This window comes from Megascapheus bottae, chromosome 38 (assembly GCF_031878675.1).
Source record: "Megascapheus bottae isolate mThoBot1 chromosome 38, mThoBot2.hap1, whole genome shotgun sequence".
Lineage (NCBI taxonomy): Eukaryota > Metazoa > Chordata > Mammalia > Rodentia > Geomyidae > Megascapheus > Megascapheus bottae.
The window spans coordinates 5541255-5567063 of record NC_143546.1 but is presented as its reverse complement, the minus strand read 5'-3'; the positions used below and the strand labels follow the sequence as shown (position 1 = coordinate 5567063).

At 50.3% G+C, this 25809-nt stretch overlaps 1 protein-coding gene across 1 annotated transcript in view; it reads left to right on the top strand.

The window, feature by feature from the left end:
• The first annotated feature begins 9291 nt into the window (after positions 1-9291).
• Positions 9292-25809, top strand: part of Ergic1 (endoplasmic reticulum-golgi intermediate compartment 1) — a 49154-nt gene continuing 32636 nt past the window's right edge. The window contains exon 1 of the mRNA XM_090325431.1: positions 9292-9429. Within this exon, the coding sequence (XP_090181557.1) occupies positions 9410-9429 (20 nt within the window). The 5' untranslated portion in view covers positions 9292-9409. The remainder of the gene's footprint in view (positions 9430-25809) is intronic.

The window sequence follows — 25809 nt, the reverse complement described above, 5'->3', positions numbered from 1 at the left end:
TAGGCAAGGAAGTGAATACCTGTTACTCAGGCAAGGGGCGGGGGCTACTGGGAAATGTCACCCGCTCCAGTGTTATTGACACATTGTTGGTTCCTAGATGTTTCGTGGCTTATTGTGTAACTTGGTGGGGGTTAAGGTTCTCCAAACTTCAGGGGCTAGGGAGCAAAAGGGAAGGGTTTAGGACAAGGTCAATATTTCCTTTTATTTCATTCAAGGAAAAGTGGTTGGAGGCTTGCTCCGGCCAGCACACATCTGTCTCAAGAATTCCGACCCAGAACATCTGGGAAGGCAGGCAGGGTCTGGGCTTGTATCCTGAGATTGTTTTCCTTTCCCTGTCCCATCCACAGTGACATGACTCCGTTGCTGGCCCAGGCAGTGAAGCTTGATAGATCAAACTCAAATCAGAGCTCTGAACTGTAATGACAGCTCTTGAGCTGTGACTCAGAGTGGCAGAGAGCCAGCGGAAAGAAAAGGAGAAAGACAACATCTAGACCTTGAATTCGAGCCCTGCTGCCAGCATGCACACACACACACACACACACACACACACACACACACACACACAGGAAAGTATTTTTACTTAGCACAGTTAACATTATTCAAATTTTTTGGGGCCAGAAGTGTGGCTTAAGGATAGAATGCTTGGCTAATATGCACAAAATTCAAATCAATCTTTCTTTCTTTCTTTCCTTTGTGTGTGTGTGTGTGTGTGTGTGTGTGTGTGTGTGTGTGTGTGCAGCTACTGGGACTTGAACTCTGGGCCTGGCTTTTCTGTTCAAAATTAGCACTTTGCAATTAAAGTCACAGACTCACTTCTGGCTTTTTTTTGTTGCCAGTCCTGGGCTTGAGCTCAGGGCCTGAGCACTGTCCTTGGACTTTCTCAAGGCTAGAGCTCTACCACTTGAGCCTCAGCACCACTTCTGGCTTTTTTTCTATGTATGTGGTACCAAGGAATTGAACCCGGGTCTTCATGCATACTAGGCAAGCACTTTAACCACTAGGCCAAACTCCCGGCCCCTGGCTTTTTGTTTTGTTTTGTTTTTGGTTGTGGGGCTTGAACTCAGGGCATGGGTACTCTACCACTTGAACCACAGCTCCACTTCTGGCTTTTTCTGTGTATATGTTACGGAGAAATCGAACCCAAGGCTTCATGCATGCTAGGCAAACACTCTGTCACTAAATCACATTCTCAGTCTTTATTTATTTACTTATTTTGCAAGTCCTGGGGCTTGAACTCAGGGCCTGAGCACTGTCCTTGGGCTTTCTCAAGGCTAGAGCTCTACCACTTAAGCCACAGCGCCATTTCCAGCTTTTTCTATGTATGTGGTACCGAGGAATCGAACCCGGGCCTTTATGCATGCTAGGCAAACACTCTACTAATAGGCCAAACTTCCGGCCCAGGCTTTTTTTTTTTTTTAAAGTGGTTCATTGGAGATAAGAGTCTCAGAGACTTTTCCTGACAGAGCTGGCTTCAAACTGTGATCCTCAGAGGTCAGCCTCTCATGAAGCAGGAAACCATGGTGCCTGGCCTATTCCAGACATTTTTAGCCATCTAGGATTCCCTCTCATCCTAAGCTGTGAGCCCAAATTCCTAGACTTGCTTTGGGAGTCTCAGTGCCCTCCCAGAAGGAGGGCAGCTTCAAGGTCACAGGAAGGACAAACAAGTGAGTGTGGTAAGCTGTTTGCCAGGGCTCACTTCCTGTTTCGTAGCTCTCTGGGCTCTTCCCTGTGGCCACATGTTCTGTTCCCTTCCTCAAACAGAATGTCCAGATCCTACCAGCCAGCTCACCACAGCTCAGCTAACAGTAAAGTGCAGGAGGGGACGCTGTCATCGTGATGAGCTGCTTCCCCCCCCAGGGATTCTGCCCTTTCTGGGGAGTGTTTAGAGAAGTGGGGCCACAGTCACCCATCACGGGCCCTTCTTGTGTGCTCACTGCCTGTCAGGGCTGCATGGGGTACTGGCTGGGAAAGGAAAGGATTACAGCTTTGAACATGGGATCCAGGAACTTCAGGCAGGGTTTGACATGCTCTTCCTGGATCTGTGATTAGTACATGGTTAAATCATCAACTACTTTGTGCCTTCAGCAAATGTGGGTTGGGTAATAAATCCTATATACACAGTCTAGATTTAAGAATCCATTCCTAAGCTGAGTACTGTGGCTCGTGCCTGCAATCCCAGCCACTTAAAGGAGGATGAGATATGAGGACGGGGATTCAAAGACCAGCCCAGGGGGGGAACGTCAAGAGACTGCTCTCCAACTAATCAGCAAAAAGCCAGAAAGTAGAGCTGTGGCTCAGTGACCGGGCCCAAACCCTGAGTTCAAATCCCAGACAGGTATACACACACACACACACACACACACACACACACAGCCCATCAGCAGGACCCTGCTTCCACCTTAGCCAAACCCCTGAGATTCTTATTGCCAAAGAATCACTCAGAAAAAAACAGAAATGGAGCTGTAGCTCAAGTGGTAGAGTGCCAGCCTTGAGCACAAAGAGGCTCAAGGACAGTGCCCAGGCCCTGAGTTCAAACCCCTTAACTGACTCCCAACCCACCCCCACCCAAAAGGCAAAGAATTAAAAAAATTCATTTTCTACATGAAGAGTGAGTAGATAATAAGGAAAGTAGGGAAAAGAAAAGAGAGGCACTGGGAACTTGTATCTCCAGTAATTATCACTCAAGGCTGGTCTTCTGGCCACCTAAGCCACACCTCCACTTTCAGCTTGCTGCCTCCTGAGTAGCTAGGATTACAGGCGTGAGCCACCATGCCTGGCTTCCTTTTATTATCTCTTACAGTAATAGCTAACCCCAATGGTTATAGCTTTGGCTTTCTAATTTCTACCTTGCTGAACAATTTCTTCCTTGAATCTTTGTGGGTTAAATATATGGAAAATAACGGCTGGGTGCTGGTGGCATATCTATAGTACTCGGTACTGTGGAGGTTGAGATTTGTGGATCAGGGTTCCAAGCCAGCCTGGGAAGGAAAGTCGATGAGATCTATAGCTCCAAATAACCAGTGAGAAAAATTCAGAAGTGGAGCTGTGACTTTAAGGGTAGAACACTAGCCTGGAAGAGGGAAAAAAAAAAAAAGCCCAAAGAAAAGTGCCAGATTTTGATTTCAAAAAACTTAAAAAGTGAATCAAATTCTTTCAGAAAACCATCAGTGTTAATGTCAATAACATGGAAACCTGTGAGTTCCAGATTATTGTGGAAGATAGTGATATCCTCAAGGCATTTTGCCATTTCTATGCTCTGCCTGTGTAGTTGTGACTTAAATATTTGGAATGTTATGATCTTTTCTTTCTCCATCTTACATGAAATAAATACATTTGGAACTTCACAAAAAAAGGAATAAAATTCTAAGTTTTAAGTAGTAATATTTCAAAGGTCAAGGATGGAATTCAGTTGTAAAGCACATACCTTGTATGTTTTTGCCCAAGGCCCTAGATCCTATGGTCAATCCAGACAAAAGTATTATTATAGTTATTTTGTTGGTGCTGGAGCTTGAACTCAGGGCCTGAACTCTGTCCTTAAGCCTCTTTGTGCCCTACCACTTTAGTCGCAGTGCCACTTCCAGTTTTTTTGAGTTTATTGGAGATAAGAGTCTCCTTGAGAATTTTCTGCTGGGGCTGGCTTTGAACCATGATCCTCAGATCTCAGCCTCTTGAGTAGCTAGCATTCCAGCTGTGAGCCATCAGTGCTTGGCCACTTTTGGCTTTTTCTTAGTTTATTGAAGATTCTCATAGACTTTTGTGCCCCAGTGGGTTTGGAACTGTGGGTCTCAGAGCGCAGCCTCTCCAAGCAGTTGGGATTTCAGGCTTGAGCCACCAGTTCTTGGTTTATTTTATTATTATTGTAATAACCTGGCAGGCTTAGCTGCCAAATTGTTTTTATAGAAATGCTTAACCTGTGTGACCACCTGGGTGTCGTTTCATCCCTGTGGTTGTGGACAGTGTAAGGTGTCATCACGCAGTCAGTCAATACCATCTGTGTGTGGTGTTGACCTTGAAAAGCTCAGCCCCAGTGAAGGTCAGGGTTGCACTCTATCAGCCTGAAGGTGGAACATAGCTGCTGAGATGCTATTAAACTGACTCCTAGCTTTGTTCACAGAATGATTGTATTGCTGGGAGGTTTGGGGGGGCCCCCAAAATGGTTGGGATATTACAATTATTATTAGCAAGTCCTGGGGCTTGAACTTGGGGCCTGTGCACTGTCCTTGATCTATTTTGCTCAAAGGTTTGCATCCTACCACTTGAGTCACAGCTCTACTTCTGGCATTTTTGGTACTTAATTGGACATAAAAGTCTCATGGAATGTTGGGTGCTGGTGGCTCATTCCTATAATCTTACGTACGCAGGTGGCTGAGTTCTGAGGATCCTAGTTCAAAGCCAGGTCAGGCAGGAAAGTCAGAGACTCTCCAATGAATCACCAGAAAACTGGAACTTGGTGCTGTAGCTGAAAGTGGTAGAGGGCTGGCCTTAAGCCAAAAGAACTCAGAGACAGTGCCCAGGCCTTCAGTTCAAGCCCCAGGACAGGCAGAAATAAAATAATAAGAGTCTCATGGACTTTCCTGCCTGACCTGGCTTTAAACCAGGATCCTCAGATCTCAGCCTCCTGAGAAGCCAAGATTGCAGGCATGGGTCACAGCACCCAGCAGCAGTGCCATATTTAATTGTCCATGGATGCCAGGAACTTTCTGCCTGTCCCAAAAGTGGTTTCAGCAGCTTATTTCCTGGTGACAATCACTTCCTCTACTTGAACTAAGTCATCTTCTATTCTTCCCACATTATTCTCCCTTCCAGGAGCCTCATTACCACACCACCCCCAGACACAGAAGGGTTCAGCCTTCAGTGTGAAGTGCCATTCGCTCTTCTTCTTACCCCAGGCTACCATTTGGCCCTTTAATTAATTTTATTTTTTGTTGCTGTTGGTCCTGGGGCTTGAACTCTGGGCCTGGGTGCTGTCCCTGAGCTCTTGAGCTCAAGGCTACTTGCTCTACCCCTTGAGCCACAACCGCACTTCCGGTTTTCTAGTGGTTAATTAGGAGATAAGAGTCTCATAGTCTTTAGTGCCCAGGCTGGCTTTGAACCTCGATTCTCAGATGTCAGCCTCCTGAGTAGCTAGGATTGCAGGCGTGAGCCACTGTGCCCGGCTAAACCTTTCATTTTATTTGTGTGGTGTTGGGGCTTGAAGTCAGGGCCTGAGCTTTTTGGCCCAAGGCTGGCACTGTACCACTTGAGCTACAGCTTCAATTCTGGCTTTTTGCTGCTTACTTAGTCTTATACATTTCCCTGCCTGAGTTGGCTTCAAACTTGGATCATCTGATCTCAGGCTCCTGAATAGCTGGGATTACAGGTGTGAGCTACTTACTTCCTGGCACCTGCTGGTGACAATTCTATTTTGTGAGCTGATATTTGGGCCAGGAGAGAGAAGGAAAGGAGATGAGAGGAAAGAAGGAAATGAGGGAGGGAGGGAGAAAGGAAGGAGGGCTGGGAAGGTGGCTTCCTGGGGGAGTTCTTTGCCTAGCATGCATGAAGAGCTGGGTTTGATTCCTCAGTAGAACATACACAGAAAAACAAAAAAAAAAACAAAAACAAAACAAAAAAACCAGGAAGTGGCACTGTGACTTGAATGGTAGAGTGCTAGCTTGAGGAAAAGAAGCTTAAGGACAGTGCCCAGGCCCTGAGTTCAAGCCCCAGGACTGGCAAAAAATAAAATAAACTAAAATAAAAAAAGAGGGAGGGAAGGAATAAAAAGGGAAGAAAAAAGCAAGGAAGGAAAGCAAGAATACAAGGAAGAACTTTCAATTCTCCAGCGTTCCAGCTTAGAAAGGAAGAGATTTTATTTCCAGGCAGGCCCAGTGAGTGGCTTCAGAGTCAGGCCTCTCTCTCTTTTCTCTCCACAAGAATCACCTTTCCTGTTTCCTCCTCACAGAGCGAGCTGACTGAGCCCCAGATGTGAGCAGCTGGAGGACGCAAGGCCCAGTCACCAGCCCCGGGAGACAGACTCACCTGGCACCACCCATGGTCATGACCCACTCGGGGCCCACACACACCCACACATGGCGCCAGGCAGCTCCAGCTACAGTGGGAGAGATATGTTGCAAGTGAGCCACGTGTAATTGAGACACTAGAAGCTGCTGCTTGAGGCGCACGGGGACTGAGGAACCCCATTTCTGGTTTGTGCACTTCAGCTCTTCCATTAGCAAAAAAAAAAAATGCTGGGAGTGGAGATGTGGTTCAAGTGGTAGAACACCAGCCTTAAATGAAAAAGCTAAGAAATGGACACCCAGACACACACACACACACACACACACACACACACACACACACACACACACACATTCTTTTTCTTTTGGTCTGTTGTGAGACTTGAACTCAGGGCCTGGGTACTGTCCCTGAGCTCTTTGGCTCAAGGCTAGCACTCTACCACTTTGAGCCTCAGTGCCACTTCCAGTTTACTAGTGGTCTCTTAGAGATCACTGGGCTGGCTTTGAACTGTGATCCTCAGATCTGTCTCCTGAGTTGTGGGGAATACATGCAACCTGCCCAATGTCTTCTGATCGTCTTAAACATGCCCAAACTCAGACACCTCTTAGTTCCTGTTCTATTCCAGTAATAAAGTGACAATTCTCCACAATTCCTCCAAGGACAGAGACTGCTTGCACAGTCCACTGGGTCTCACCTGGGCATGGCTCTGTTGTATGTCTGCAGGCCTTTCTCACTTCTGCCCCCCGGTCCCCACTATTGAACCTGAAGGCAATGTCTGCACCCCTAAAGGTGCTGAAGGTACCCTAAGTGCTGTCCTCCCATGGGCACCAGGGAATATGTCCTTTCTCTGCCCTTCAATGTGTATTTGACACATGGGAACCTCACTTGGGTTCTAATTTGGGGACCTGGCATCTAAAAAGCCTAGTTTCAACACTCCAGCCTACAGCCATGGCAGAACTTTGGATCCTTAATGTCAGAGGCCTTCAGACTGCATTGACTCAGCCTGAGCCAGATTCCTGACCTAGTTTCATAGCCACAGGTAAGGGAGGCTTCCAGCTTCCTTTTCTTCTTCCCCTGACTAACTCTTAACTTGTTTTTTTGTCTTGGCTCAGACTCTTCCTCCTCCTGGAAGCCTTCAGAGATTTGGTCTCCTGTCCAAGACACCTGGTGGTTTAGACTCCTCCCCTCCCTTGATCTTCTGGGGACTCTAAACACTCTTGCTTCCTCTGAGTAGAAGGTGAAGTGAGGCTGACCTCACCTCTCTCCAGGTCCCCTGGGGAGAGGAGTCAAACCAATCAGGATTTCCAATTCCCCTCCAGCCATTGTTTAGGGCTGGAATGGCAGCCGGGTCCTGGGAAGGGTTTCCAGGAACCTGTGCCAGAGGTGTTAGGAAAGAGGTGATCCTTATCTGAGAGTTGTGGGAGGAGAAAACTATGGGCCTGGAGCTACCAGAAAAGGCCACTGGAACACCTTGCTCCTAGCCTAGGGCTAGGAAGAGGCAGGTTCCTTCTGAAGCACCTGAATCCAGCCATACCTGAAACCCATTTCTACCTCTGCTCTTGCCTGTCTTCCTTCCTTCCTTCCATTCCTCCTTCTCCTTCTCCTCTTTTCTGCCATGAACACTATGACTTGAATTAAAATATCAGTTGCTTTTCAGCCAACAGTTTGGACCAATTCCTGTTCTTCTAGAGACTTCTAATTACGATTATTATTATGCCAGTCCTGGGGCTTGAACTCAGGGGCCTGGGAACTGTCCTTGAGATTTCTCAAGGCTAACACTCTACCACTTGAGCCACGGTACCACTTGTGGCTTTTCCTGTGTATGTGGTACAGAGGAATCGAACCCGGGTCTTCGTGCATGCTAGGCAAGCACTCTATCGGCCAAACTCCCTGCCTACCAGAGACCTCTACTTCCAGGACACCCAGTGTCCTGAAGATGCTCTAATCAATCCAGAGAAAGTGTGTGGGGAGGGGGATGGGAGCAGGCCTAGTGGCTTAAGCCCATCATTCTTGGAACCCCAGGAGGCTAAGATCTGAGGATTATGCAGTTCAAAGCCAGTCCTGGAAAGAAAGTCTGTGAGACTCTTATCTCCCATGAGCCACTGAAAAGGTGGGAGTGAAGCTGTGGCTCAAGTGAAAGAGCCTAGGGTGTGAGAAAAAAGCTCAGGGACAGTCCCTAGGGCCTGAGTTCAGGAAAAAGAAGAGTAGAGTTCCTTCTGTTCCCAACAGCCTCCCATCTGTGGCAGAGTGAGAAGAAATATAAAAGGTTCAAAGGACACTGAAGCAATTGATGGTACTTTAGACCTGTAAGCTAATGTGTCCTGCTGGAGTAATCAATCCTTGATTGTCTTCCCTCGATTTATACCTTGCTTTTTAATTTTAATTTTATTTTTATATGGGTCAAGGGGCTTGAACTCTCGACCTGGGCACTGTCCCTGAACTCTTCAGCTCAAGGCTACCACCCTACTCCTGGAGCCACAGCCCCACTTCTGGTTTTCTAGTGATTAATTGGAGATAAGAGTCTCAGGACTTTAGTGCCTGGGCTGGCTTTGACCCTCAGATCTCAGCCTCCTTAGTAGCGAGGATGACAGGCTTGAGCCACCGTGCCTAGCTAAGGACCTTGTGTTGTTGAACCTGAGTCTCCACCTTCCTCCAGTTTTATTTTTGTTGTTGTTTCTTTGTTTTGCCTTTGTGTGTGTGTGTGTGTGTGTGCTGTTGTGGGACTTGAACTCAGGGCCTGGACACAGTCCCTAAGCTTTCGTGCTCATGGCTAGTGTGTGCTGCAGTTGCATTTCTTGCTTTTTTTTTGGTGGTTCACTGGAGATTCCAAGTCTCACATGGACTTCTTTACCTGGGCAGGCTTGGAACTGTGATCCTCAGAGCTCAGCTCCCTGAGTAGCTGGGCTGGTAGGTGTGAATCACCAGCTCCTCCTCACAGCCTGGAAGAAGGTGTCAGGGGAAGAGACCTAGGGGTAAGTCAGAAAAGATGAGAGAGTGACTTCAGTTGCCTTCCCCACCAGCCCAGCCATCAGCCTTTTGTATTTCTGGGTCCTTGAGAACAAAAAAAACCAAACCAAACCAATGGGACAATCAGGGCACCATCAGCCGGGCTGGCTGGAGCCAGGGAGCTGAGGAACCTGAGAGGTGAGGATGCAGGGTCCCTAGAACCGGGCAGCGGAAGAGGCGGGGCCAGGACGCGGAGGGGGCGGGCGCCGAGCGGCGGAAGGGGCGGTGCCGGGGGGCGTGGCCTTGGCGGGCGTCCAATGGCTTGGCGGAACGTCACTGTCCGGCGGTAGCGGTGGAGGCGGCGGCGGCCTGAGGCGGTGGCGGCGGCGGCGGCGGTGGCTCGGGGCTGTGACCCACGCGGCGCGCGGCCCGCCCGGCCTGCGGCGCTGTCCCCGGACGCGCTGGCACCATGCCCTTTGACCTCCGGAGGTGAGTGCGGCGCGCGGGAACCCCCTCCTCACGTGCGGGCTGCACCCCGCGACCCCATGCGCCGGGTGCACGCTCGCCAGGCTCCGGGCCACCCCCCCCCCCTCCCCAGGCCGGGGACCCCCCTCCCCCAGGATTCCCCTGCACCCCAGCCCCCCAACCTGGAAGAGGGAGTTCTCTACACCCATCCTTCCCGGGCCACCCTTGGGGGGACCCCACCCTGGCTGACAGGTGGGCCCAGGCCCCCCCCCCTACCCTTGCACCCCCACCCTTGCACCCCTGGGGGAGCAGCTGCCGAGGTTCAGGTTTCCAGAGCCCGAGGCAGCCCCCCCTCTTCGTCCACCCCCCCACACGGACCACACAGGCCACCTCCTAGGCCTGTCCAGGCCCTGGCCTGTGTGTCTACGTGTGGGGGCCTTGTGGGGAGACAAGGAGGCCTCCCCTCCCCTCCCAAGCCTTGGGCAGAGTTCAGCCTAGGGGCCTGTTGCAGGTCCGGGCCTTGGATGTATTTATTTATTTAATTTTGCAGTTGCCACAATGGTTTCTTTAGGTGTGGGGGGGTCTTGGCAATCCTGTCTGAGAAAAAGGGGTCACCATGAAATACTGAGGTTGCTTTGGAGCCCAACCTGGAGGGGAGGGGAGGGGATGTCAACAGGGCTTTTTAGGAAGCACTGGATTCCTTTTGGGCAGCTTGGGGGCTTCTGGAAGCTAGAGTTCAGGTTCTCCCTTCCCCCACGCTGAGAACCTTCTAGGCATCTCTATTTCTGTCCTTTGCAAATTAGAACTAAAAAAAAAAAGAGGTTTCGCCACCTGCGAGTGTTGGGGAGACACCCCCAGAGTCTTTATGGTTTGTAGCAGAAACTCGTGGGGGAGGGGATCCTTGTGCCTCTCAGGTCTGGAAAAATGGGGAATCCTCTGCCTCCGTGTGGATGAAGACAGGACACCCAAAGACATGAGGTTCAAGCCCACCATCACCCCTCACTGCACAGGGGGCACCGTGGGGTCTAGGCCTAGAGAAAATATGGGCCTAGGACCTAAAGACTAAGCTGACGTGGTTTTCTAGGGTGGCCTGGGCACCAGTGCCATCTGGCAAATGGGTGCCAACTTCCTGCTCCTTCTAGGCAGACCTGAGGCTGGCATAGAGTTCCTGAGACAAATGAAGTCTCAGGGCAGTTTTGAATCAAGAAATCTCCCTTGATTTGGGGGGTGCTGGGACTAGAGCTTGAACTCAAGGCCTTTTGCTCTCACTTTTTTTTTCCCCCTCCATTCAAGATTGGTGCTGTGCCATTTGAACCACATCTCTCCTTCCAACTTTCTGATGGTTCATTGGTAATGAGGCTCAAGGATTTTCCTACCTGGGACTGGCTTTGAACTGTGATCCTCAGATCTCAGCCTCCTTAGTAGCTGAGTCGCCAGTTAGTTGCCTGGTTCTTGTTACTCTTGAAACAGTCAGGAGAAGGAAAAATGATCATCTAACACACTTTATTCTGTAATTCATTAATTCTTTTTTTTTGCCAGTCCTGGGCTTGAGCTCAGGGCCTGAGCACTGTCCTTGGACTTTCTCAAGGCTAGAGCTCTACCACTTGAGCCTCAGCACCCCTTCTGGCTTTTTATCTATGTATGTGGTACCGAGGAATCGAACCCGGGTCTTCATGCATGATAGGCAAGCACTCTACCACTAGGCCAAACTCCCGGCCCATGTAATTCATTAATTCTTATGTTCCCTAGAAGTAATGTGAGCTTGCAAGGGAAAGGATTTTGTTTCTAGTTTATTCAAAGTTGCCTTATTCTAATGCCTCAAAAGATGCTTGAGCTAAAGTGGCCCCATTGCAAACAATGCCATCGTGTGCTCCAGTATTTCCTTTAGTACAGGTGTCATTGTCATTAGTGACTGATGGAAAATTCTGCATTTTTTTTTTCCACACTGGGAATGAAAGCTTGGACTTCAGGCATTCATAGTAAGAATTATTGATTATCATCGATGTAATTCCCAGGCTCTCTGCTCCCTCTTTGCCTTTTTTTGCCCTTCCTTCTTTCCTTCCTTCCTTTCTTTTTTTTTTTTTTGTGCTGGTACTGGAACTTGAACATGGAACTTTGTGCCCTTGCTTTTTTTGTTGTTTGTATATGTTTTTTTCTGCTCAAGGCTTGGTACTCTACCACTTGAGCCACATAGCTTCACTTCCAGTTTTTTGCAGATCGTTGGAAATGAGACTTTTCCTATCTGGGCTGGCTTTGAACTATGATCCTCAGTTCTGAGCATCTTGAGTAGCCAGGATGACAGGGATAAACTACTGTATTTGGCTGAATTTGTTGTCCCCCCTCTCCTTTTTTTTTTTTTTTTTTGGAGTTGAAGGTGCAGCTGCAATAGGCTGAGGAGATATCCTGCACTATAAATGATTGCTTGTGTTTCCTTTCCTCTTGTTACACCATTACTGATAGCTGGACCGTGGCACCTGGTACAACTGGCCTTGTGACCCAGATCCGGGAGGTGTGATCCAGAATTCCGGGCTGGCCTATGGCCACTGGCACCTGTCACCTCCCCCTTCCCAGGGCTGTACCACCCTCTCACCTAGGAGAGGGACAGGGAAAGAACAGCATAAGGTTGTCTCTGGGTTCGCTGGAGCTAAAGCCCTTCTTTCAAGAAGGAGGTGCAAGGGGCGTGGCTGATGCCGATGTCTCACTTGCTAAGCGCCAGTGGCAGGGTCAGGTGACATAGCCCCCATGGTAGGGAGGGCAGGGTCGTCCTTTTGTGGGGTCCAGTGTGAAAGGAAAAGCGTGGAGCCCCTAAAGAGAGTGCTGAGAATTTGCGGGGCGGGGGGGGGCGGTTCCCAGCTTTGAAGCCAAGTCAGAGCCCTTGTGTGTCTGGGATCCCATGTGACAGAGCAGATGGCTGGCCTGTGATGCTAGCTGCCTTCTAAGTAGTATCTCCCCATTCTAGAAAGACCCAAATTGCCCCAGCACCGTCCTCTCCCCCTCCAGCGTTGCTGTCTTCAGCCTGCAAGTGAGCCTCGACGCTCCCAGAATCCAGCCTGGGGTCCTACATGGCTTTTGACCACTCAGGCCCTGTATCCCTTTAATCCCCACACCAGGCAAGGTTCAGCCAGGACGGGGCAGGGTAACCGGCTTCACTGCCTGTTATTTATTTACTAATTGTGTGTGTGTGTGTGTGTGTGTGTGTGTGTGTGTGTGTGTGGCTTAAACTCAGGACCTAGAAGGGTTTTTTTTTTGCTCACTTGAGCCACAGTTCCGCAGCTCTTTGCTTATTAGAGATAAGAGTCTCATGGACTTTCTGGCCTCTGTTGGCTTCTTGAAACTGCAGTCCTCTTCAGATCTCAGCTTCCTGGGTAGTTAGGTGCGAGCCACAGTGCCTGGCTTACCTCTCTGTATTTTTTTGTGGTGGGGGGGGGGTGTTTGGTTTGTGGCCCATTCTGGGGCTTGAACTTGGGGCCTGGGCACTGTCCTTGGATACTTTTTGCTCAATGCTAGCACTCTGCCACCTGAGCCATAGCACCACTTCCGGCTTTTTCTGTGTATGTGGTACTGAGGAATCAAACCCAGGGCTTCGTGTGTGCTAGGTAAGTAGTCTACCACTAAATCACATTTCTAGCACCCCCCCCACTCCCTCCTTCCTTCCCTCTCTTCCTCCCTTTCCCCTCCCTTCCTTCCTTCCTTCCTTCCTTCCTTCCTTCCTTCCTTCCTTCCTTCCTTCCTTCCTTCCTTTCTTTTCTTCCTTCCTCCCTCCCTCCCCTTTGCAGGAAGATTGTACTGAGGGTCTCACCTTCTGGGCCATCCCTCTACCCAGCCCTTATTATTTTGCTATAGATTCTTGTGAAGTTGCCCAAGCTAGCCTGGCACTCTCCATTCTCCTACCTTCACCTCCCAAGTGGCTGGGATTACAGGTGTATGCTACCACACCCACCGCGGTCTGACTTTTCTCTTAGAGCCTTGCTCTTTCTGGGAACTTGGTCTCAACAGCATTTGAATTGTCCACCCAGAGTGTGTGTCTGTTTTGGCAGGCTTCCCATGCAAACAGAGTTCACAATGCTACGTGTGGCTGACCTGACCCCACCTGGCGCTGGCCACTCCACCCAGCTCTGAGAAGCCGTGCACAGAGGAATCTTAGTGTCTTCTAGATGGAGCCCTGTTCTGTTGCCCAATGGGTCTGAGAACTCTAGTGCTATTACACAGGAGAGTTTGGGAAATGCACAGCTAATTGGTTGTTGAAAGAGGTGGTAATTATTTTAATTTTCTCTTGTCAGCTTTAACATGTGGATCTATTAACCTAATTGCATAGGCCATGTGTGTATGGGAAAGTATAGGATCTGGTTATGGGTTTTTGTTTTTATAAATCTTGGCTCACACCGGCTGTGTTGGCTCATGCCTGTAACCCCAGCTACTCAAGGGTTGTGAACTGGAGGATTGGGGGTTCAAAACCTGCTCATACCACGTGTGGTGGCTCACACCTGGAATCCCAGCTGCTCAAGGGATTGTAAACTGGAGTTCAAAGCCTGCCTGGGTCAGAAAGTATCTGAGTCTCGTATCTCCAATTAAGGAGTAAAAAAGCTGGAAGTGGAGCTGTGTCTCAGGTGGTAAGGCATCAGTCTTGAGCCAAAAAGCTAAGGGACAGCACCCTTAGTTCAAACTCTAGGTTGGTGTGCATATACACACGCACACACACGCACCTAGGCTGGAGAGAGAGGCAGAAGAAACTCAGGGTTTCCTGAAGCAGACAAGCCAGGGTGTCTAGGGTGCCTCATAGGTACCCCACCTTCTGAGTGGGCATTGTCTGTCCTCTGGGTGGGTTCCCCCATCTCGGCGATCCTCAGAACTCAAGCTTCTTGAGTAGCTAGGGTGACAGGTGAGAGCCTACAGTTTCCTAAGCAGTTTCATATGTCCGTTCTGTTTCCTATAACTTTGGTAAGCTCATTTGTTAGATCCAACCCTTTCTTTTTTTCTTTTTGGGTTGGTGGTAGGGCTTGAACTTGTGGCCTGGGCACTGTCTCTGAGCTCTTTTGCTCAAGGCTAACGTTCTACCGCTTTGAGTCCCAGCGATGTGATTCCTTAGCTCACCAGTTGTTGTTGTTTTTTAATGGCACTTTATTGTGTTCTACATACAAAATCACGCCATCTGCAAATAGAGTTTTGTTCTTCCTTTCATATGTGGATACCTTTCATTTGTTTTTTTTTTTCCTGTCTGATTGCTTTTGCTAGCGTTTGTCGTACTCAAGGGGCTGGTATGGAGAGATGGGGCATGCTTGACTTTCTCTGGATCTCAGTGGGCAAACTGGAAGTGTTACCTCCCAGCTTTTATCAGCCGGGAGTTTTGTGAAACTTTCCCTTTACACCTCAACTGTGAAGAGGTGTTTTTTGTTTTTTAAATCAAGAAAGGGTGTTGAATTTCGCCAGATGCTGTATCTGTGTCAACTGGTAGAATCCTTGGCTCTCCCTTGCATTCTGTCTCCCACAGGCTGGCTTGTAGGTGTTGAACTAGTTTTCATGCCAAGGACAAGTCTTGCAGTTCCCCCACTCCCACCCCTTCTCCCCTTTCCTTGTTTACCTCTTGCTTTCTTCCTCCCCTCCCCTCTCCTCTCCCCTCTCCCCTCTCCTCTCTCCTTCCTGTTCCCTCCTCCCTTCCCTTCCTTTCCCTCTCCTTCCCTCCCCTCCTCCCTTCTTGTGCAGGCCCCTGGGCTTCAACACAGGGCCTGAGTGCTGTCCCTGAGCTTTTTTCCCTCAAAGCTAGCACTCAACCCCTTGAGCCACAGCTCCACCTCCAGCTTTCTTGGTAGCTCATTGAAGATAAAGAGTCTCACAGACATTCCTGTCCAGGCTGGCTTGGAACTTGGATCCTTACATCTCAGCCTTCCTGAGGAGCTAGGAGCTGACACCTGACTTACCCAGTACTTTTTCCAGAAGGCTCTTTCCTGCAGCTTCCACTATCCACTCGGGGTCACTCAGCAATTAACCCCCAAGGGACATCACTCAGGACCTGTGTTCTCAAGACCTAGTATTGGCACACACACACACACACACACACACACACACACACACACACACACACACAGAGGATGCAAGTCTATTTGTGAAGGTGGCTGCCTCTTGAGTCTTGAGGTAGCCCCCGAGCTAGTCAAGGTTGTGGTTTCGTGTGCAGATGAGGAAACTGAGGTTTGTTTAGTGATAGGAGGTCTGCTGGTCTGAATTGACATCTTCATTTGCATCCCCATTTGCATCCCTTTTCTGAAGGTTTTGTCTAACTTAGCATGGATGGTTCCACGTAAGAATTGTTCAGCTTTGCATGCGAAAGTCTTCCTCTTCATTTCACCAGCTGTCTGCCACCATTGTAGGAGTGGCTCTGTGTTCATGATGATTTTGCCAATTAGCCTAATTGCTCTGAGCATGATTAGGGTGGGTGGAGCTGAGCTGTGGTTATAGGTTAATTGTAGTCACCATCCCCCATTGATGAGGACTTTATGAGGTCATAACCCCGTTATTTGTCAAGGAACATCTGTGCAAAGTATTTGGAACTAGGTGGTAGAAACAGACTTGTTTTTATGCTGGCCCTGGGACTTGAACTCAGGGCCTGGGCACCTGTCCCTGAGCTTTTCCCCTTAAGGCTTGAGCTACAACTCTACTTCTGTCCCATAGCCTTTCCTGTCTTGGCTGGCCTCAAACCTTCGATCCTCAGGAGATGCTCGGCCTTCTGACTGGTTAGGATTATAAGTGTGAGCACTGATATCTGGCAAACTTGTCGTTTAGTCTTCTCTGACCCTTGTAAAATACACAAGACTTGTCCCCACTGTCTGCACTTAAGTCGCTGGGAAGGAGAGATGCATCAGGCAGAAGCCATGGGGTTTGGGGGGGGGTTTGTCCCTTCCCCTCTCTTTCCCCAGCTGACAGTGGGTTAGTGGCTTATTAGAATCAGTGGTATTGGAGGCCCGAGGGTTCCGGGGTAGGTCCAGCTAGCCCCTTTGGCTGTGGGCTCAGGATAGAAGATTCTAGAAGCTGAAGAGGGAGCCCACATATTCTCTCCCACGAAACAAGTGGCAGAACAGCTTGCAGAGTGACCTCAGCTCTGCCTCACTGAGAAATTGGGTCACCTAAGAGCCAGGTCGTTGTTCAGGGCTGAGTAACTCTAAGTTAGCCCAGCAGGAGAAGGCTGGGCGCCCGCCTCCGCCCAGGCCGGCCACTCCCCAGTGACAATCAGGGCTTCCAGGTAGACTTGGGGTGCCTGCTCAGAAGACTGGGTGAGGCTTGGGGCTGTGGGGGGAAGAGGATGAGAACCCGGGGCTTCAGGACCTTGTGGATCTGTCCCCCTCCTGGCATGGTTACCTGATTGCTGTGTGTCCTTGGGCTGCTTGCACAACCTTTCTGAGCCTGATCTGCAAACAGGGTTGTGTGAAACTGCCCTCGTCCCCACAATTCCCTTGTTATGATCCCTCTTCTCTCCATCCGCGCCGCCCCCAAGCAGGGCTTGCAAACTCGGGGTGCTGGGGAGAGACAATCCTTGGGTCCCGCTACTAAGGGAAATTGGAATCAATGCCATAGCTCCACTTCCAGCTTTTTTGGTGTTTCATTGGAGCTAAGAGACTCAGGAGCTTTTGTGTCCCGGCTGCCTTCGAACCTTGACCCTTCCATCCCAGCCTCCAGATTAGCTGGGATTATAGGCGTGAGCCCATATATATATATATATATATATATATATATATATATATATATATATATATATATATATAATGTCCGACTTGCTAGGATAGTTCTGTGTTTGCATCTTGATACTGGCTCCAGTGTGGGAATCAAGCCTGCACCTGTGAATTTAGGATCTTTCTCTGTGCCTCCTCCCAGAGGAGAGGGGACCTGTGGGTTTGCCTGAGAGAGGGACTGTCCAGCAAGAGCCACTGCCTGTCCACATTTTCAGGGACATCTGGATGAGGAGATGGTCTGGAGTTGGGGACCCAGGTGCCATTGACTCCCTGAGATCTGGAGGATCAGAGTCTTAAGTTCTCCCAGGCAGAAAAGCCCACAAAACTCTCCATCTCCCAAAAAATAAATAACTGAAGGTGTCAGTCCAGCTGAATGAATGCAAACAAAGGCAGAGCAGGCACACCCCAGAACTGCCATTAAAAAGCAACAACGAAAACAAAGTTTTCTTAGCAAGATTTCCCCCAGAGATCTCCAAAGAGGTGCAGCCCAGCTGTGTGCAGGTCTTGAGATGGGGCCTGAGGGCGGCCCCTGGAGGACAGGCTGGTGCTGGGAGCTGGCTTCCTGCAGGGAGGGGTGCCTGCCCAGGCCCCACCCCCCCTTTGTCCCCTGGGTGGGGCCCAGGCTGGGGAGTCTAGACACATAGGTGGCCTTGAACCTGGCTTCAATGAAGCACGGAGGCTTGTGGGCAAGCCAAGGCCCATTCCCACCCATCATGGCAAGGTCAAGGTCATGTGTGCAAGGGTCAAGGTCGTGTGTCCAGTGACAGTGGGCCTGCTGTAGAGCAAATGGGACAATGTGTCAAGCAGGGGTTTGGGGCTTCCTGGAGGAGGAAGCACTGGAGTGGGGGTCACAACAGGGTAGGTGGGATGTATTGGGCAGTCCTGGGGCTTGAACTCAGACTCTGGGAGCTGTCCCTGAGCGTCTGTGCTCAGGGCTAGCGCTCTGTCACTTGAGTCACAGCTCCGCTTCTGGCTTTTTTTTAGTTTAGTGGAGGGAAGTCTCAGGAACTTAACTGCCTGGGCTGGCTTTGAATCACGATCCCCATATCTCAGCCTTCTGAGTAGCTAGGATGATAGGGGGGCGCCCCTTTTTTCTGAAGGGACATTGTGTGGTAGCAGCCATCTCTCAGTGTGGCTGAGATTGGTGGGAGTTCATGAAGTGTGGAAGGAGAGGGCAAGAGGCCTGGGTGGAAGGGACAGCATTGGCAAAGGCCCTGAGGCCAGACTGAAGTGGCCACAGGAGGAGCTAAGACTGAGGGAATGAGGGGGTTACAGGAAGCCTGAGATCTGAGGATCAGATCTGAAGCCAGTCTGGGCAGGAAAGTACACGAGACTCTCATCTCCAATGAACCAGCAAAAAAAAAAAGCCAAAAGTGGAGCTGTGGCTTAAGTGGTAGAACACCATAAAGGTCCTGAGTTCAAGCGCCAGGACCAGTACCCAAAAAATAGAAGAAAGACAGCAAGGCAGAGGTACAGATGCAAGCCATGTCAGAGAGGTCAGGTCCAAGGTCCAACACCCTGGGGTGGAGGTCACAGTCCCAGAGTTCACAAGGCACCCATGTGTCAGATATCTGGGGGGGGTCAAAGTCCTGGCCCGCCTGCCCTGGATGGTAGATAAGCGGGAGGTGGAATTTTTCAAGTTATATCCAGACTCACCCATCTAGCTTTCTGGGACCACCTCCTGAGGCTAAGGCACTCCCCTAAGTGCCCTGTGTGTGTGTGTGTGTGTGTGTGTGTGTGTGTGTGCGTGTGTGTGTGTGTGTGTGTGTGTGTGTGTGTGTGTGTGTGTCTGCATCTCCTCTGCCTCCTGCCCAGTCCCTCCTCCCATTTCTGGGGTCAAGGCAGGGCCCATCCCTGTAAATACCAGTCCACTGACGCCTGCATTTTTCCTCTCTGATTTTCCTGTTTTGATGAGACATGGCTCTGGGCTGTGCTGGGCTGAGGCTGGGCCAGCCAGTCCTTCATTCATTCAGGCCCTCTGCTCTACTGCACCCCACCCCTGGGAACCCTGCTTTCCCCTCCAGCCACATTCCAGGGCGGACCCTCCGCCTCCCTTTGTGCTTTCCTCCAGCTCAACAAGGGAGGGCTCCTTAGTTCACTGTGTGGGGACCTCCTGTGCCAGCACCCCCGCAGGAGAGAAAGAAGAGCGGGGAGGTCTTGTTCACATGTCAGCCTGCTTGTTAGCTTTCCTTAGGCTCATTCGACAAAGCCATACCCTGATCCTGTGTGCTACATATACAGACCCTGATCCTACTGTGTGCCACATACAATTTTAGGCATATGAACCAGGCAGTGGTCCTACTGTGTGCCAGGTACTGGTCCTACTGTGTGCCAGGCACTGGGCAAACAAGTGGATGTTGTGGAGTAAGGTTGGAGCTAACAGTGCCATCCTCTATGTTGGCAGGGGTAGCAGCTCTCACTGTCCCACATTACAGGCGAAGGCAGGATGCAGGTTGGCAGTGCCACCTTCAGTGGATCACGTGAAAGCCCCCCTTTTTCAGTGCCTTTGAAGCCTCTGTAGCCTTTATACCTCTGGGAGCTGAGCTTGGACGATGTCAGCCCTTGAGCTGGGCCTTGGTCAGTGGCCTTGGGCAGGAGGCAGCCTGCCACCTGTGGGCAGGCCTGACTGAGATGACAGCCTGATCGGTGGAGGGTGGCTCTGGGGTTTGGTAGTGACATTTCTCTAACTCCAGACACCAGAGGCGGCCCACCGTAGCTCTGAACCTTGTGCTGCCTGGTGATTTGACTGTTTTGTCCTTCTGGGTTTCTGTTTTTGTTTTATTTTTTTGTGCCAGTACTGGGTCTTGAACTCAGGGCGCTGTCCCTTAGCTTTTTCTGCTCAAGGCTAGTGCTTAAGCCACAGCACTACTGCTTGGGTTTTTTTTTGCTGGGTTCATTGGAGATAAAGAGTCTCACAGACTTTAATGCCCAGGCTGGTGGCAAACTGCAATCTTCAGTCGCCCAAGTCTTAGGATTGCTGCTTGTGAGCCACCTGTGCCCCGTCTCCGCTGGGTTTCTTGGCTCTGCCAAGGTTGGATGTCTTTGTCCTGAGTTATTACAAGCACTTAGCCTTACTTTTCTGCACATTGACGCCCCCCACCCCCTAGGCTCCTTTGTGTTTGCTCATTACTTATGCCATCAACAAGCTGGCATGGAGGTCGGGTGGCACAGACATGCAAGGCCGTGGGCTCAGTGCCAGATTGAGCATTCAAGGGCTGACCCCATGCTAGTCCTGGCTTCCAGCAGTGGGGCTGGGGGTGGAGAAGACCCTGGGGTCGACCCCAGCAGGGAATGCAGAGGCGGGACACCAGGGGCTCATGCCTGGCATTCCCCAACTGGCAAAAAGCCGGGAGTGGAGCTGTGGCTCAAGTGGTGGAGCGCCTGCTTGGGGGGTGGGACTGGGGGGTGGGGTGGGGGAGACTGTACTGGGGCGGCATCGATCAAGGATCGTATTCATGTGCTACTTTATTGAATGCAGCGTTAGCCCCGGGCACGGTTCTTCGTCTCACGCCTGGTGAGTTTGTGAAAGGTGGGACGCCAAGGCACGGAGAGGCCTGCGCGTGCGCACACCGTCCTCAGCGAGTCCACTGCCACTGCGCACGCGCGTAACCATGGCGACACTCCTCCCACCCCCTCCCCACCTGTGTCCCTGATGCCTTCGGGCATCCGTGATGCCAGACGTCCACACTTCGGCAGTGTAGTCTCCCATCGAGCATGCGTGTAAAGCCTGGGCCGGCTTTCCCTGTGCGCATGCGTGTAGGCCTCAGGTTCCGAGTTCGAGTCCTGGTCTTGGATTAAAAAAAAGAAAAGGCCCAGGTGTGACTCACAGACCCAGTTAGGACACAGAGTCGGCTGGAGGTATGGCGTAGGGGTAGAGCTTCTGCCTAGCCAGTGTAAGGCCCTGAGTTCAAATCTAAGTACCGAGGAAACAACAACAAAAGACACAGTGTACTCAGCAGTGCTAAGTTTCCTGATGTTTACTTCTGGCAGCAGGCAGGACAGCTCTAAAACTGAGTGATGGGACAAACAGGAAAAGATCAAGAGAGGCAAGAAAGCCTGGGGCTGAATCACGCCACTCATCCAGAGGCTGAGATCTGAGGATCACGGTTCAAAACCAGCCTGGACAGGAGAGTCCACGGAACTGTGGCTCAGGTGGTAGAGCACCAGCCTTGAGTGAAAATGCCAGGGGACAGTGTGCCAGGCCCTGAGTGCAAGCATCAGTACAAGGCATGTGGGTGCAATAGAGGGAAGGAGGAAGCGTAGAGGAAAATGGGAAAGTTTGAAGAGATGCTGTTATTTTGTATATTTTTAGTAGAAACAAGTATGATTCATCTCCAGGCCTAGCTCTGCTCACTGCAAGGTGGACTTTTATTTTGAAGACAAGAAAAGGATGACTATTCTAATAAGTGACTGTATGAAAGGCTGGCAGAGTGGAAAAAAAAATAATCACTATGGAAAACACTACAAGAAATGCAGTTGCTTTCATTAAAATACACGGACGGGGGCACTGGGCATGGTAGCTCCCGCCTGTAATCTAGACCTTGGAAGCCTGAGGCAGGGGTATCATGCATTCTGCAGCGTGGGCTACACAGGGAAATGTTCAGAACATAAAGCCAAACCAACCATGGATGGATGCTAAAGTTAGCCACAAGAGCTTCATCCAGAATGTGGCAGAACCCACAGCTGCCCCCTCTCCCCCCACCCCCAGGGTTCATGACTACAGAGGAGGAAATGGAAGCCTTGCTTTGGGGGGGCTTCTGGGAGACTCCCCTGCCCCTTCCCCAGGCAATGAAAGTCCAGTCTATGGTCAGTTGGCTGCAGGCACTTGGGCAGAAGAATACCTGGGAGTTGTGAAATATCCTCACCTCATGGTAGACAGCAAGGAAGGGGCTGGCCCAGCTCTCCCCTCCCAGGTTTCTAGAGCCTCTGGCTACAGCACCCCCTGCTGGCAGTGTGAGCTCTGTGGGGACATTTGACAGTTCCACCCCGGAACAGCCACTCTGGCTTGGTTCCTGCCACAATTCACATTGCTTTTGGGTGGCGCAGGCTCCAGAATTAGAGCATGATAAACCTTGCTTCTCCCTAAAAAAACCCAGCCTCAGGTATTCTGTGAGAAGCACAGAGAATGGGGGACACACACCAGGCCCAGATTCATTTGTGAGGGACGTTCTCTCATGACTGTTGAGATTTCAGCCCAAGGAGAAGCTCGGTGAAAGGGTGCAGAGGCCCTGCAGTGTTTCTGGGAGATTGTTTTGAAAATGATCTCAGGACATGGTTTATTCTGAGAGCCAAAGGGAAGGAGACAGGAAGAGAGACAAAAGAAGAGGGAAAAGGCAAATACGATGCTGGGTTCGAAGCTCACGCCTGTCACCTCTGAGATGGGAGGATTGTGGTTTGAAACCAGCCTGGGCAGAACCATCCGTTGAGACTCTTACCTCTTTTTAACCAACGAATCCAGAAGTATATCTGTGGCTCAAGCGCTAGAGCATTAGCTTTTAGTGGAAAACTCCACCAAGCTATGCCAGCTCTGACTTTGAGTCTGCCAGTACTGGCACAAAGAACAACAGTCACACTGACCCCACTGGAAGAGATCTCAAAGGCAAAGACCTCATTTCCAGAGCTGCAAATTTATAAGCCAGGAAAAGAACATTTTAGCCAAAGACTCTTAGTGTGGTGACAGATCCTAGGTCAGAAGCTTCCTCTTCTTTCTAAAAAATGAGATATTAGGGCTACGGCTTCGTTCAGGCGAGCACTGTAGCCACCTCCTGTGGTTATTTGTTATTGAAATAATTGCTGGTACTGACACCTGCACACCCATGATTACTGTGCAGTGAGACCAGAAGATAGCCTTAGGAGAGAATCACATTTACCCATATGTATAGAAAATAATATATCTCCTGAAACAGACCCCAAAGATAGAAAAACAGAGGACTTCTCTTGATTGATATTTTTTTTCTTTTTTCATGTATAAAAAATGACCTGTTACCAAGCTGGAAGTGGGGATTGGAGACGTGGCTTCAAACGAATGAACCCAGAATAAATTAATTCAAAGGCTTGCTAGCATCCAAAAAAAAGATTTTCTTCTGGACTTGATCAAGTCACTTGAAAGAGAGGTGGAGAGTGAACTTGATGTGTGTGTGTGTAATTTTTTTTTTTTTTCTGCTCTTGCTACTGGGGCTTGAACTCAGGCCCTGGGGACTGTCTATTAGCTTTTCCACTCAAGACTAAGCACTCAAATGCTTGAACCACAGGTCCCCTTGTGTCTCTTCAAAATGACCTTGACCCAATGCAAAGGCCTTGAATCCAGCTGGCGATTCATTCTCTCCCCCCCTCCCTCCTTCGTGCGGACCCTGGGGCTTGAACTCGGGGCCCAGGGTGCTGTTTTTGAGCTTTTATGAGAGTCTCACACATTCCCCCTCTCCCCCCACCCACAACCCAGTCTGATTTCAGACTGCCATCCTTAGATCCCAGCCTCCTGTCATCCTGGCTAGGATTACAGGCGTGAGCCACGGTGCCTGGCTTTACCTGGCTCTTAAAGGGAACAGGTCCATTGTGTTCTTGGTACTTGAGCAGCTCTGCAATGCTGGCTGTTGGGGTTCTACAGGAGAGGAGGCATGCTTCCCAGGCTGGGTCAGCGGGGAGCTCCTCTTTACTGTTTATCTGCGATCAGAACTTGAACTCAGTACCCAGTGTCTGGGCACTCTCCCACCTGAGCCACGCCTCCAACCCCACATTTCTCCTTTCAATATTGAAATCTCATCCAGACAATGCTGACCGACTGAGAGATTTTTTTTGGGGGGGGAGGGCGGATCTGCCAGGGGGTACACCCCTCTCCCCCAGTAAGGCTGGAGGGTGGAGGAGGAGGTGATAATGACATCCATAGGACAGCGTGTGCCCAGGGAAGGCAGGCCACACACACCCTCTGCCAGGACATTGCGAAATCCAGATTTCATTGAATGAGTGTCTTTTGAAAAATGACACATGGCTCGGGGCCCAAGTCTGCTGGAGTGGGAGGTGTGGATCAGCCAGTGGAGGGGAGACGGGCCCCCCCCTGGCCTGGGGGATACTCCAGGGGCCCCCAGGGGGTGGCCGTGTGAGTGTGCTGTGGACAGCAGAGCTTGGGTGTCTCCCTTAGGGCCCTGTCGTCCTTCCCTGCCTAGCAAAGAACGTGATTTCAAGTCACAGGGGACAGTGAATCCGGATCAGAATTCAATTTCCTTCTTCACTTGCCTTACAGATGGCGTCTCTCCAAGGAGAGTCTGCTACCATCACAATCCACAAAGCCTGCAGGGTTTGGTGCTTTCTGGTTTGTGTCCTTTTTGTCCTGGGGCTTGAACTCAGGGGTTGAGCACTGTCCTTGGGTTGCTTCTAGGCTGGCGCTCTACCTCTTGAGCTATAGCACCACTTCTGGCTTTTTCTATGTATGTGGTACTGAGGAATCGAACCCAGGGCTTCTTGTATGCTAGACAAGCACTCTACCACTGGGCCATGCTCACGTTTCTACTTCTGGCTTTTTTCCCCCCAGGTTCACTGGAGGTAGATGTCTCATGGACTTTCCTCCCCAGGCTAGCTTTGAACCACAATCCTTAGGTCTGAGCCCTCCGAGTAGATACGATTGTAGACGTGAACACCAGTACCCAGCCTCTTGTTGCTTAAAGATGATGTTCTGTATTTAAGATTGCAGAACACTGAGGTTCTGGGCATTGAGCTTCTCAGGATCTGCTCACAAGACCTTTGAGGTCAGGAGACACTAGCAGTGCAACAGGTAGAGTGGGTTGTGCCTGTCTTCTCAGCTGTCACACACACACACACACACACGTACATTTAATGACAGTATGACAGGAGACATGTTCTGGGGCTTCAGAAGCAGCAGAGACTGGTTAGGGATAGCTTTTCAGACTTTCCCTGCCACCTCCAGCTGTTAGCACCCCCTGCCAGGTCTGCGTCCTGCCCCAGGGCCTTTGCACCTGCTGTCCTTTCTGGGATACTCTTGCCAGTATATCCTCTTAGGCTGCTCCCTTATATTTAATTTACAGGTCCATTTACTTGTCCCCTTGGGAGCTGAGCCTGAGGTGACACCTTTCACCCCTAGCACTTGATACTCTATAATGATGGAAATATTGAAGTGTTATAGGGGTGTGTGTGTGATAGAGACAAAGTACAGCATATGCAAAGGCACTGGGTGACATAGAGCTGGGACAGAGGCCTTTGGGGGACAGACAGTGTGAGCAGAGCTGGCTGGGTGGGGAGGAAAGGGCAGCCAGCCAATCGTAGATCTCCTAAAGCACATTCTGGCTGTCTTGCTAGTGTTATTAATTTATAGCCTTCTTATTACAGAATAACTGGCAACACAAATGTATCCAACTGAAAAACCATCCCTAAGTAACTTTTAGCCAGGCGGAAAGGACATTGAATCCTTTTCCTATGCCCTTCTGCATAGGGATAGAAAGAAAAGTCTTACCTTATTTATTTTTCGGTGCCAGTCCTGGGGCTTGAACTCAGGGCCTGGGCACTTCTGTCTCTTCAGGTTTTTTTCTTCAAGACTTGTTCTACCACTTGAGCCACAGCTCCACTTCTGGCTTTTAGGGGGTTACGGATAAGAGTCTCACAGACTCTCCTGCCTGGGTTGGATTTAAACCACAATCGTCAGATCTCAGTCTCCTGTGCAGCTGGAACAACAGGCCTG